Below are 14,281 nucleotides of genomic sequence, written 5' to 3'. Positions count from 1 at the left end.
GTTTACTAAAAAGGAACGACATCAAATGAAACACCGCAGCGAGCGAACGAAAACAAGCGTTCGCGTTGCATATTTTGAATATCTTTTCTTCCTAGCGTTGCGTTTTCGCAACGCAAAGCTTAAAGCCTAACTTAAAATTCCATAAATAATCAAAATTATCAAACAATTTTTTTTTGGCAAGCAACCGATTCTTACTAACACTGATCAGGCGTCAACAAACATAAAATCGAGTTTTGTGAGCATTTAACTGTCTGAAAAATAGCAAAACCTGTTGTTTTGTCACAGCTGTAATTATGTTACATGTAACATCTGACCTTTGAGCAAAAACAGGTCGATTAGATTTTTTTCCAATTTTTCTTTGTTCTTCAGGGTTCAAGTTGATATCTTAAACCGGCCCTTCTCTAGAATCGAGTGAAAATGCGTTGCGTTTTCGCAACGCTGGGAGGAAATGGGTTAAACCTGTTGTGTGAAAAGGATGCATTTTCACCCGTTTTAATACTTTCCACACCGCCGTGGTGACAAGGGACTGTGCCACAATTTGCTTGTGCGTGTCTTGAAATCATTTCTCACGATTTATTTTTATGGTCAATCGCTGACGGCACTAGCTGATAAGGCCGAGGCTTCCTTCGAAGCCTCGTTGAAAAGAACGCTCCTTCTCGGAAGCGACGGTCCGTTGTCGTAGACGTCCCTGAATTAAAATCATTGTGTATCGAAACAAACACTTCTGGATTTGTGTTCACTTACTTGCATTAGGTAGCCGACGATCAGAAAATCTAGAACCATACTCCTGCTGGGCGGTCGTTGCTACACGTTTAGCGAAGCCATAACAAAGGTGAATGTCCGCGAGTCCTTCCGGAGAATACATTTTAATACTGCAATCGTTTTCAGACACCACCCAGAGAGGTCCGAGAAGTCAGTTTCGAAACTGTTTTCCATATGCGTCTAGACGTGTCCGTCGCACGCGTTGATCTAGTATGCTATACGTGATGTATGAGTTCGAGCAGTTTTCAGATACTATTTTTTTTTTAAATTTTTGTTATAGTCACTTTAACAGCTTGGGTCATTCGTGACTTCTGTGGGGTTGGGATTTGAATCCGGGTCCTCGGCGTGAGAGTCGTGAATGCTAATCACTACCCCAGGAGCCAGGACTGACCCCTTCTGGTACTAATTCAAAACACAAAATTATACTTTTAAAATGAAATTGCAACGAAACCAAAAGAGATAGACGTTTTACGTCAAAGAACAAATTGTAGAACGGTACTAGAGCTTTAAATTGGTGAATAACAGTAATCAGAGTTATCACACATTTTGAGAAGAAATACGATAAAAATGCCTTAAAAAACACTTATTTCAAAGTTTTTTGCTTCTTATAAGTTCTCATGAAGAAGGAGGTTTAAAAATAAATTTCAGTACAAAATTTCCTCAACTTTCGGATGAAAGTAACAGAATTGAGCTAGCTAGCATAGGTTTTGTACCAGAGTCAATTTAAGGTAAGCAAAACCGAAAACTTAAAATGTTCAATAACTCTGTAACAATTGAGATTTGGTCATATGTGTTGGAGGATTTTTACGTCAAATATGATCCTCTATCACTCCCTGAAATATCTGCTTTAAACTACCTAACATCCTGTATATGGTCTGCATTGTTTGTCGACTAATAAATAAACTATGTGCATTAATGAAAAATACGTAAAAACTTTTAAAATTATCTAACATTTGTTCTATGCCCAGGTTACAAAACTCGACGACCTCAGTCCGATAATATTTTTAAATCGAACAAAAGCTGCCTTAAATTGCGCTGCCGGTTCTATGCAAGTAGAGCTTAAATTTAACGAGAAGTTTTACGGCACTGCCTACGCAAATTTTGATAGAACCAGTGCTTGCCAAATTACTGGAAAAGGAGATACAAGTTATAGTATTGAACTGCCACTAAAGGGATGTGGAACCAAACAGGTTTGTATAATATATATGTACCAATAGTAAGCTTCGAATGATTGAAATTCTTGTCAAATAGGATCCGCAACGAGTTTTTACCAACAATATTATAGTGCGCTTTCACCCTGGGTTGGAGATGGATGGAGATGAGATTATTACTATAGTCTGCCGTTATCCACCCCCACTTGCACCCATTCCTGCTGGTTTACCAGCTCCAATGTATGACTACATTTATTATATTTTTTTACCATGTTAATCATGTTGATAACGAACAAATGTATTTTCAGACTGACTGATATAGTGCCGGCATCTATTTTAGAACCACCGCTGAAGGGAATTCAAATTTTGTTTATAATATGTGCCATTATGTTCCTAACCTTATTGCTTATTGGTTTGGGGATTTCCTATTATTGCTTACGTCGACAACCAATACCTATTGTGAGAAGAGTAGTACACGTTGGAAGTGGGTCAGAAATTACTGCATTGGAAACTGGAAGCATAGGTAGATATATTTTCATTTCAGCAACTTAACGGGTGCCTAAATATCACTGATCATTTTACTAAAATGCACAATGCACAATTAAATGTTTCCCATATTTTACTGTACAGGAAGTATATCGGCGCTGAAGATTCCACAAGCACATGTCGCTTTACAACAAGCTCAAAGTGTCTCTGGGAGTGAAGGTCCTCTCATTCCATCTGATTACCCTAGTGAATCACATTCAGAAAACGAGGAAGTTGACACAGGATCATTGCCCGTTAGTTCTCACGGCAGTTATGAAAACAGTGCCTTCATTCAAGATGCTTCTAGTATCTATAGTGAGAACTACGGACATACTCAAGAGATACGGACAGTAGCGGCTTGTGAATCTTCTCCAAAGTTCGACATTCATGTACGAGTAAAACGTACTCCACCGCCGTTACCGTCGCTATTAACATCTGACAGCGATAGTAGCACGTCCATCAACAGAATTGAACGAAACAATTTATCAACTATTTTGGAATCCCACGAAGATGCTCGCAGCGACAGCATACTAACATTAGAATCATTACAAGAAGCAGGACAAACTCAATTTACCTACACTCCAGAATTACACTCTGCCCCTAAACACATCAAGTTGCCACCGGCTCTCTCTCAAATTTCCATAACTTCGCAGCAACAAGTAATACATTTTATTTCTAATTCCTTAACAAACCCAATTGGAACTCTGTTTTTAACACACATTCACAGATACAACGTAATGCTTGGCCAGAAAACTATACGGATGGACCACAAGCGTCTTCCAGTCGTAGTATTGTTTCATTAGGCACAGAAATGACAGATACGCATTCCATGACTGAGATAGTTGATTCTTCACACTTATATCCGAATAACTACCACGATGTTATTGATCTAAAGCACAATGAGCACTTTTTCGAACCCAAGATTAATGCAATCAAAAAGAATGAAATTTCATCTCATGTTGTAGATGACGTATTCATGCAAACAGTTACCGAAAAAACTACTATCGAAGATGTTGAACGTCATAAACGAATGGTAACTGAGTATAAATCTAAACCGGTATTAGACCCCAATTGGGATGTAACTATTAGGAATTATAAAGATAATTCTCCAGAATGGGAAGATTTTTCAGATATTTCTAGCGCGTCCGGCATGACTATCCCACAATCTGCGCCTGCTCAAATGTCTGTACCGGTTTCTACGTACATCTCTGAAAACGACAACTTACTTCAAAGTCCCGAGTTGGTGGGTAATATGAAACCAATTGATCTTCCACCGGAGGATAAATCGATTTCCAACTGGGATGTACTCATACGTGTCTTACAAGATGTTGAAATTCCGGAAGTATCTGTGGCCACTTCTTCGTTACAAAATAACCGTGTTCCCGTTCCGTTAGCTAGACAATTGAGTTACGATGACAAAGCTAAATGGAAAGAAATAATTACAACCGAATCAACATTAAGGTAAATATAGAATAAGAAGCCTTTCGTTTCCTTATTCTCCCTCATCATAACTTCTGTAACATGTATTTTACTATTTTGCGGGACATTATTTGAAATGCGAATAACACTGTCACTAGGCGTTCAGGTCAGGGAACTCTGCTATATTAATTTGTTACATTTTCTAAAATGAACTATGTTCGAAATCTGTTGATATACTATTGAGCTGCATTATGTTGCCGTATACTACTGCAATGCATAATATGTATTTCGGTCATAGAGGACACGCAACAGTTTAAAAAGAACTTTTTTTCAAACTTTGTTTTTCATATTAAAGTTAAGCTGTTACCGGAAAACAACTTTATCACACCGAAGTATAGAAATATCGCTTCTTTATAGGGGAACTGTGGGTAAAATGAACAGGGGAGGTAAAATGAACAGGTAGCCAAATTCCCAGTAAACCGATTAAAATCTGTACCAGATCAATAGGTATCTTCTCCTAGAAGTATTTCAAGCTGTTTGAGACAATATGTGGTGATCATAAGCTTTCTAATGTGAAAAAAATTGAAAAAGTAAAAAATATTTGTTGAAATCTGACGCCGATGGTAATTTTCACTAATAGTATATAAGCTTTTTTGGCGAAACAAATTAAATTTCGACTATTGGTATCATTTAGTGTTGTTTGCTTATCACTGTCCTGTGGATCTGTCGAAAATTCCAAATATTTTTATCAACTGTTTGTTTATAATAAACACTAGGAAACAATTGGTGTTTTGGGGGCAAAATAAACACTTCACTATGGGGGCAAAATGAACAATGTGTATAATGATGTTTTATTTTCCATATATCAGCAGCCATGACCTAATTACAATTCAATCAATAAAAATGATCGAGTCTCTCGAAAAAAGACGGAAAATGACCGATGAAGCGAGTTGAAAGTCAAGCATTATATGAACGTGGCGAAGATACATTATGTTAACTTTGTGGAGTCCAATTTTAATTTTAGCAGCCTTGTTGAATATCTACAGCTTATGTAGAACAATGATAAGGTAAAATAATGTTTAATTTGTCCAAACTGCATGTTAACTTTAGTTTTTTATGACATGTTCATTTTGCCCTTACTACATGTTCATTTTACCCACACGAAAAAAATCAGGCTCGAATGTGACACTTTCGAAAATGAGGAATTTTTCATGACAAATCGTCCTTTTTCAAACAGCTTTATATTTTGATACGTGGAATATGAATCCAGCTTTCAATTCATGTAGTGCCTTCAGCATTTGGTTGGTTCCTGGGGAAACAAATGGCGTCATTGCTAAGGGTGTTCATTTTCCCCCCAGTTCCCCTATATTAAAAATTGCAACTACGCTTCCATAAAATTTGCTCGATCCTCTTTATTTTGAATGGTTGAAACCAAGAGACTGGCATCCCTATCCCTACTCTGTCAATATCTACTGCCAGTACGGGCGTTATTTGCTAAAATCTGGCTAAGATTTGAAAAAATACTCATCTGCCAGCATTCCGGCTTTGCAGAGTGAAACGCACAGAACGTACAGCGGTGTCATGCTGTTTCATTTCCGCAAATGCTTAGATGTTGACCGCAAAAATATGGCTGTCTAGCAGTACCTTGGCTGAAACGTTTGACAATTCTCGTTTATTTACCTTTTGAAATAAAAATGTCGTCATTGGGCACCAAAAAATCTTGCAATTTACTATTGTACCATTCTTTACTTATATTTTAATTTAGCTTAGTTCATGAGAAATCATTAGTATCTAGGCATAAAGGCTGTCCAACCATAGAGGACTTTTCCCAAATTGAATTGCTAAATTTGAGAAATTGGAAAGTTTTTTACACACCCCTTCTGATTTTTTTGGATAGCCAAAAAGCCATAAGCGAGGAAACATGAGTTGTAGAAATAATACATAATATTTAATGTTTTTAAGAACGCATGACTCCGTAAGATCAGACGAAGCACTATGTCAATTGCTTTTTCAAAACATCAATAACTAATGTAATAGTAATTAGCTATTTAGCTATTGTACAACTATTTGACTTACATCGATAAATCATATTTTTCCGAAAACATTGATAGATAAATACCATCCATATTCAGTGACAAACAGATTATTATCGTTTGAAATATTTTATCTAGCTAGTACTCATTTCCACAAAATTCTATTGACCCTCTAAAACCTAACCCCAGCATTTGTCGGATTTGGAGTATTTCTCTTTAAATCCACAGAAATCCCTGTTGCTTCATTTTTATATATTAGTATACACTCATACCTTTCCATAGTCTACACAGTGCATTCAAATACATAATTTGAATTATTAGGGTAGACGCACCATTAGTGGTGGTAGTACCAGTAGTGGTGGAAACTTGAATTATTCCTTTATTTTTGCAGATTTTGGTACAAGTTTGATAAGTATCGAACCACCAGTAACAGTATTATTTGATAAATATCAAACTTGTACCAAAATCTGCAAAAATAATGGAGTAATTCGAGTTTCCACCACTACTGGTACTACCACCACTAATGGTGCGTTTACCCTAATATATTTTTTTTGTTAGATTATAGTCACTTTAATAGCTTATGTCATTCGTGACTTCTGCGGGGCTGGGATTTGAACCCCGGTCCTCGACGTGAGAGGCGTGAATGCTAACCACTACGCCGGGACTGACCTCCAAATTAAAATATTGATTTATTAAAAAAAATCTTGAAAATTAAACGGAAACTTGGGTTCTAAAGGGTTGAGTGTAGTAAACAAACACGTAAAGAGACAAACGTTTTAATAGTATTATAGAACAATATCAGCAATAACAGAGTATGCAAAGTTACTTGATTGAAAAAGATCTTTATACTCGAAGTATCGTCTACCGTAAATGATTTATGTAATTATTTTCAGAACTATGCTAACAGAAGCCGTTGTACGTGAAGACTTCGAAAAAATTCGTGCGGATGCTCGTTATGAAAAATTGTTTGAACCGCAATCTTGGGAAATTATTTTACGTATACTGACACCACCGGATGATGTTGAGCTAAGGCGCTCAAAGCGGAAAAAACGAGAAGCTTGGGATACTCGTTCTAGACGAAGTTCATTGCCGACCCTATATGAGTACGATAGCGATGGTGGATCATCTGTACGAACTATAACACAAGATCCTATTGTTGTGACTACACAAAACAGAGATAGTTACAGTAGCTCAAGACCTCGATCACGAAAAACGTCACGGTCATCGTACAGCTCAAACAATGTTGACTATCGCTCCATGACTGAAGTAATGGTCGATTTTGCTAAGCCAAGCTACCCAGATAGTTATTCTGATGGAAGCTCGTATTCGGTACATCAGTATTATGAGGACGATCAATACGATCATCGATCGATACAACATTCTTCCAGTCATCCAAGTCTTGCTAGATCCGCCAGTGAATTTAGTGAACGATGGATCGCTCCAGAAGAAAACGACTCATCTACCCCGGACGTGAGCCCACAACTGAGCCGGCGCGAAAGAGATATGATGGTAAGTAATTTTTTTTTTATTTTATTTTATTTAACACCGCCTTCGATAAAAAATCGTACAGACTGAATATGCTTATAACTATGTTTTACTGTATAATTTCACTGATTCGTTTTTTAAAAAGCGATTTTGGAATGTCGAAGTCGAAAATTTCACCAACAGCGTTAAAGGCTTGAAGACATGAGTTTAAAGCGTTGTTCTGGCCAAAATGCGTCCAGTGGAAAGGTATTGCAAGTAACTGCGTATCGCGAAACCGACGAGGAGGTACGTTGATTGGCACCTGTTATAATAATGCTGGACAATCAATGTTTCCCTGCATTGCGCAAATTGCGCAGAGGAAAACGTAAAAAAAAATTCTGTACTCGTTCGATTACAAGGGTTTGCGTTACCTAATGCGGGCACCAAACGACAGACGCGTGCTCCAAGATGCTACGCACCAACGCGCAATACAACGTTTTGAGTGCGTAAATGTCACTAAAGCTGGAAGCATGACGACGAATGAATCCTAGTGTGGTGAACCCCTTCGCGTTGATAATTCCGATGTGCTCGTTGAATCTGACTTTCGAGTCAATTGTGACGCCTAAGTCGCATATTGAATAAACGCGATCTACAATGTCTAACCCCAATGAGTATTGATGGTGTAGAGCGTTATTGCTTCGAGTGAATGTTACTATTTTGCATTTCTTGTAGTTGACGCGCATGCCATTGCTGTCGCACCAAATTAATAGTTTGTTTAAGTCCTCTTGCAGTGCCACGCAGTGCGAAACCGACAGTATTGTTCGAAAAATTTTCAAATCATCGGCGAATGAAAGTACAGGAGATGACATATATGTACCCAGGTCGTTTACGAAAATGTTGAACAGCAGTGGCCCCAGTATGCTTCCTTGGGGTACGCCGGAGGAAATGAAAAACGTTCGAGAACGAGCAGAATTCACTACTGCGTACGCCATGCGGTCCGTCAGATATGAGCTGAGCCATTCTGTAATCCAATCCGGTAGACCCATTTGCTGCAACTTGGCGATAACCAGAACTTCGCTAATTAAGGGCGAGTTAATTTAAAGCCCATGCTTTAACAAATATTTTCAATACTAATCAGTGTGAAGTCAAATTTTATATGATTAAAAAACATCTTGTTTCTGACGTGGTAAATATAATACAAATGGTAATACAAATCCAATATCCTTAGTAAGGATAAACAACATACAGGACAGTGCATCCCCTTTCCGTAATTCTAAGAATGATCCGAAAGTACTCGGAAGTGCGTAAATAGTAGTAGTAGTAGTAGGGGAAAGCCACCATCATTTCAAGGACTTGCCCATGTATGTGGGTAGAATTACAGTAGATCCAAATTTGATTATCAAATGAATTTCACACTAATGCTGTTACAGAAGGGCCAAAAGGGATTAGACGGACCCACAAGCAGAGGCACTTGTGCGCATTCCGGGGTTATAAGAGTCGCCTTCCAGCATTAGGATCTTTCCATGTAACAATCAATTCCGCTGTACCAACTTTAACCCACGTGATGATTTGTTTGTTTTGAATTGAGAAGTGCCATATTTGCTTCAGACCTTAAGGATTCAGATTGGCAATCCACTCCATCATCCAGCCTTCCACATTTATGATATCAATAATAATAATAATATGATATTAAGTAGCTCGATGGGCCTCGTCCATCGGTTTTACTATGGCACCGAATAAATGTGCGGTTTCTCAACCACCGACATCACCCATGGAATAGACCCGTTACTGTCGATAGAACAACAATCCCCTTTAAAAACTACAAGGTATACAGCCCTAAGGGTTGTACGAAAGGGTGACGTAGGACTGTGTCATATAATACTCATTATATTGATAACATGTTTTAATCGATGAAGTATAACTTTATGTCTGATCATTTAATCAAAGACTAATGTAAACTGCATTTCTGGCATATGCATATTTGTGAGTATCATTGTTTGAGTGTTTATTTGTAAAAGAAGAGCGAAATATTCTGATTTAATTCTTCATTGAATCAATGGTGGTTTTGAAAAAAAACCGTTTGAAATTGTTTGGTGGCCCTGAAAAGAACTATGTTTGAGCTTCGAAATGGCCATTCTGGAGACAACTCATCAAATGGACTCAAAGTGGATAAAAATCAATCATACAATCAAATCATACATATTGCTGGTTAGAGCCCCCAAACATGTTACTGGTCTCATAAGGCTCCACAGGAACCTGTTGCGGAATGGCCATTCCGAGGACATGTCATCAACTGAACTCAAAAAGGATAAATTTCAATTCCTGGAGTGATTTCACGAATTTTGATATACATATTGCTAGGGTTTCTATCCAAACATGTTACTGGTCTCATAGAGCCCCACAGGAACCTGCTCCGGAATGGCCATTCCGAAGACAACTCGTTAAATGGACTCAAAATGGATAAACATCAACTCCTGGAGTGAGTTCATGAATTTTGATACCAATATTGTGTGGTTTTATTGACAATTGTACACATTTGTTTTGGATCCGGAACATGGTCCTGGAGATCCGGATTTACGAAAACCAGACGTGGTCCCAGGCTTGGTAAGTCTCATGCTCTAAAAATAGACAAATTTTCCAATCTTTTGACGGTTCAAGATCCAAAATCGGTCAAGAATTGATAAAGTTAGAAGCATTTCATTTCGGTGGGTACCCGGGTACCCATCCGAACACTTATAGGTGTTAAATTTCCCGTACACATAACGGTTAAAAATCAGTACTATAATTACTGTTGCCAATATATAGATGGATGTCGCTATTCGGTCCTTTAGGCTCTAGGATGATGGTTGCCTGCTAATACAGGAGTGATAGGAAATACCAAATCACTGTAAAGTAGAAATGGATTAGTTTTATTAAAATACTGACCGTCCGTCAGTGCGATCGTGCGGTAAATAAGTAGACGGCGAACCTAGTGTGCGATTTTATAGTCACTGGCACTGCCGTTGCTACTTGTAAGCTAGTGTAGGTATGGGAGAAACCAGATCGGCTGCTACTGCTGCTCAAATAATTATCCGAATGGAACGTTAATCATTTAGAAAGTGTAGAAAAATCTTTCCATTCTTCAATTACTATAGTTCTTATAAGAACTGTTTAAGACCTCAACGGCCTACTGCTGAATTTGCTGCCCGTCAGTCGATCCGTTTCCATTTGCCTTTAGTGTTGGTTTGTGAAAATTACCGCCAAAATGCCATTGGGTTTGCCTCGAATTGTCATCGAAGATGACATTAATTGCCACAAAAGTCCTTGGATTTGCCTCCAATTGCCGCCAAAATGCTATCGTTTTTACCTCCCAATTGCTATCGGTGTTGCCTCCGATCGCTGGTGTTGCCGCCAAATGCCGTTGCTTTCGCCACCAATAGCCGTCGATGGTAAATACAGACCGTCCGTCAGTGCGATTGTGCGATGAATGAGCAGACGGCGAACCAAGAATACCATTTCATTATAATCACTGGTACTGCCGCTGCTGCATGTAAGCTAGTGTAGGTGGTGGGGGAAACCAGATCAACTGCTGCTGCTGCTCGAATGATTATCCGACGCTGAATGAGCAAGCATTTTCCATGGTATAACGCAAAATGGAACGTTAACCATTTAGAAAGTGTAGAAAAATCTTTCCATTCTTCAATTACTATAGTTCTTATAAGAACTGTTTAAGACCACAACGGCCTATTGCTGAATTTGCTGCCCGTCAGTCGATCCGTTTCCATTTGCCTTCAGTGTTGGTTTGCGAAAATTACCGCCAAAATGCCATTGGGTTTGCCTCGAATTGTCATCGAAGATGACATCAATTGCCGCAAAAGTCCTTGGATTTGCCTCCAATTGCCGCCAAAATACTATCGTTTTTACCTCCCAATTGCTATCGGTGTTGCCTCCGATCGCTGGTGTTGCCGTCAAATGCCGTTGCTTTCGCCACCAATAGCCGTCGATGATAAATACTGACCGTCCGTCAGTGCGATTGTGCGATGAATGAGCAGACGGCAAACCAAGAGTACCATTTTATAGTCACTGGCACTGCCGCTGCTGCTTGTAAGCTAGTGTAGGTGGTGGAGGAAACCATATCGGCTGCTGCTGCTTAAATGATTGTCCGACACTGATTGAGCAAGCTATCGAACAATTTCGCATGTCTGCGATGGGGATAATGCAAAATGTAACGTAAAGTGCATCGTGTGGGATTCACGTTGGCCATTGCCCGCTGATTCCACTTGTCTTCGGGGTCGGTGTTGCCGTCAATAGCCATCGATGTTGCCAATTGTATTGGAAAAGGGGTGTGGCTTACAAAGTGGTCTCAAAGGTTATTATTTGGATCCAAATCCTTTGGTGTATCTAATTGTCGTCCATGCCTGTGAAGCTAGGTGATCATAAGGGAAATGTATGGGAAAATTCGACCTTAAAAACTTTACACACATTTTCACTATTTAGCGTATAAAAAATTATTATTAGTATGTTACTATAAAATTGCTGGACATTTTATCTATCCAACGACATATTAACTGTTATGTTTCGTTCAGTAGTATAGTAGCTATTAGCGTTTGAAATATTTCATTCAAACGTTACACTTCTATTTCTCGTTTTTACAAAGTGCTACCCAGTCCCAGTATAGTAAACAAAGACGTAGTCCTACGTCAAAAAACACAAAAATCTTAGGAATTACCATCGATCGTAAATTTGACTTTGGGCATCATTTCCAAACCGTTAAAGTCGAAACCAAGTCCAGAAAAAACTTAGTGCGAACAATCTCTAAAAGGCATACTACTGGTAATCGCAAAACATTATTAAATGTAGGAAACAGCATCGTAACAAGCAAACTTCTATATGGAATCGAGTTGACCTGCCGCGGTATCGAGAAAATGAAATCAATCTTGGAACCAGTCTACAATGATATGATTCGACATTGCTCCGGCCTTCTTCCCTGTTCACCAGCTTTAAATAGTTGTTGTTGTCGCGAGCAACATTTAGTTTGGCTAGAGATGGTCTTAGCCGGTGGTTTTCGTTGTTGCTCCAAAGTCACTTTTCCGACTAGGTCGTACTTTGAAATTGGATGTGATATTCACTCGTGCTGATTAATTCACTTCACTATACTGCTATGTGGGAAACTGTTCCCAGCAAAACTTAACTTTATTGAAAAAAGTTACAATTGTCGTCTTAAAGCTACGCGTTGAATAATCGATGGATACTTATGTAAAGCATCCCAGAAAAATTGACTTATATACTATGTCCCTTTAGATACCAGACTTTTCTTCGAATATCCATAATTTTCATTTATTTTCCTTCTGGAGTCTAACGGGCGCTTATTCTAAAACACTATAATTGTTTGAACACTCCTCATTGCGTCCTAACGATAAAAAGAGAAAGAAATTCTAAATGCGACACATGGGAGTGGCTTAATCTTTCATGCCCTAAATAAATAGTCTAATCAGTACATAATCCATGCGCGAGATGGTTTTTCAGATTCCTTTTCATATTCTGATTTTCCTACTCCCGATCAGATGGATCGTTTTCTGGCATGTTTATTTGATTGCATCGTTGGCGCGTCTAGCTAAGCAGCTTGTTTGCTCTACCTCTGGAAGCGATAATGCCTCCAGCTAAGTTATTTATTTTTATCATTCCGCTCTAGCAGCGACAGTTGTGTAGAGTCAGCAGTTCTCCCTTTCGACGCCATAGTGATGAAAGCATGCACACGTAGGGCAATAAGCTTCCTAGAGAAAACTACCGGTAACCACGATCCCACTCGTTCATCTGTGGGTCAAATCTTTCGAGCATTCACAGGTAACGATATTTCCCCAGTCGCCGAACTTCACTATGTCGGACACTTGCGATGGAACCTTCGCAAACCTACCATAGACTGGGCAATGAAAAAGACTGTCAAAGCCGGTGATCCCGCCAGCCGTATTGTACCTACCTTCAATCACCTAAATGAAACGAAATATGCTGGCTACACTAAATTATATACAGACGGCTCTAAAGTAGGCAACGAGGTTGGTATTGGAATTGCAGGACAATCAACCTGCTCATATTATAGTCTTCCCAAAGATTGTTCTGTTTTCTCTGCCGAAGCTGCTGCGGTACATTATGCCGTAAGTCAGCCTCGTACACGAACTAATGAACACGTAGTGATCTTCTCCGACTCAGCAAGTGTTTTAAGCGCGATAGAAAAAGGCCTAACGGATCACCTCTGGATTCAAGCCATACTACTCGATTGCCCCTCCAACACTAGTCTCTGTTGGGTCCCAGAACATAGCGGTATTACAGGAAACACAAAATCTGACCATCTCGCAGCCTCTGGCAGAACTGGACCCCCACTAACAAATCTCACTCCGGGAGCTGATCTCAAACGAGAAACAGCCACCGCTATCAAGAAAACCGTCGAAGAAAACTGGTTAACAAACCGTATGAACTTTACCAGAAAAATCAAAGACAGTTTCCAGCGCTGGAATGACCGCTCACTTCGAAAAGAGCAGCAGGTATTATCGCGTCTCCGAGTAGGACATACACTAAAAACGCACGGCTTTCTCTTTAATAAAGAACCCCGCCCAACATGTGACTGTTGCAGAGTTAACCTCACCGTGGAACATCTACTGATTCACTGACCCATCTACAATAACTTAAGAGCGAAACACCAAATATCCTCTTCCATCCGAGAAGTGCTTTGTAACGATTCCTCAAGTGAAACACAACTCATCAAATTCTTAAAAGACGCCGAGTTGTTTGATCAAATCTAATATTAATACATATATACATGTAACCTATCTTAGAAATAGCGTGGTGAATGACCAATTGGTTAAAACCACATTAAATAGCAATAAAAAAAATGATATTAAGATGAAATGTGGCATGTATGGGTAAAACTAGAACAATCTCACCAGCAGTCCT

The 14,281-nt window shown here is 39.1% G+C and overlaps 1 protein-coding gene across 1 annotated transcript in view; it reads left to right on the top strand.

Annotated features, from left to right (window-relative positions):
- The window catches only part of LOC128742383 (uncharacterized), a 73,191-nt gene that overhangs the window by 43,718 nt on the left and 15,192 nt on the right, over positions 1 to 14,281 (top strand). Inside the window, exons 3-8 of the mRNA XM_053838726.1 lie at positions 1,731 to 1,952; positions 2,014 to 2,153; positions 2,222 to 2,436; positions 2,544 to 3,097; positions 3,166 to 3,899; positions 6,784 to 7,399. Coding sequence (XP_053694701.1) covers positions 1,731 to 1,952; positions 2,014 to 2,153; positions 2,222 to 2,436; positions 2,544 to 3,097; positions 3,166 to 3,899; positions 6,784 to 7,399 — 2,481 coding nt within the window. The remainder of the gene's footprint in view (positions 1 to 1,730; positions 1,953 to 2,013; positions 2,154 to 2,221; positions 2,437 to 2,543; positions 3,098 to 3,165; positions 3,900 to 6,783; positions 7,400 to 14,281) is intronic.

Source organism: Sabethes cyaneus, chromosome 3 (assembly GCF_943734655.1).
Source record: "Sabethes cyaneus chromosome 3, idSabCyanKW18_F2, whole genome shotgun sequence".
NCBI classification, from domain to species: domain Eukaryota; kingdom Metazoa; phylum Arthropoda; class Insecta; order Diptera; family Culicidae; genus Sabethes; species Sabethes cyaneus.
The sequence above is the reverse complement of the archived record's forward strand: the minus strand, read 5'-3'. Positions and strand labels throughout refer to the sequence as shown.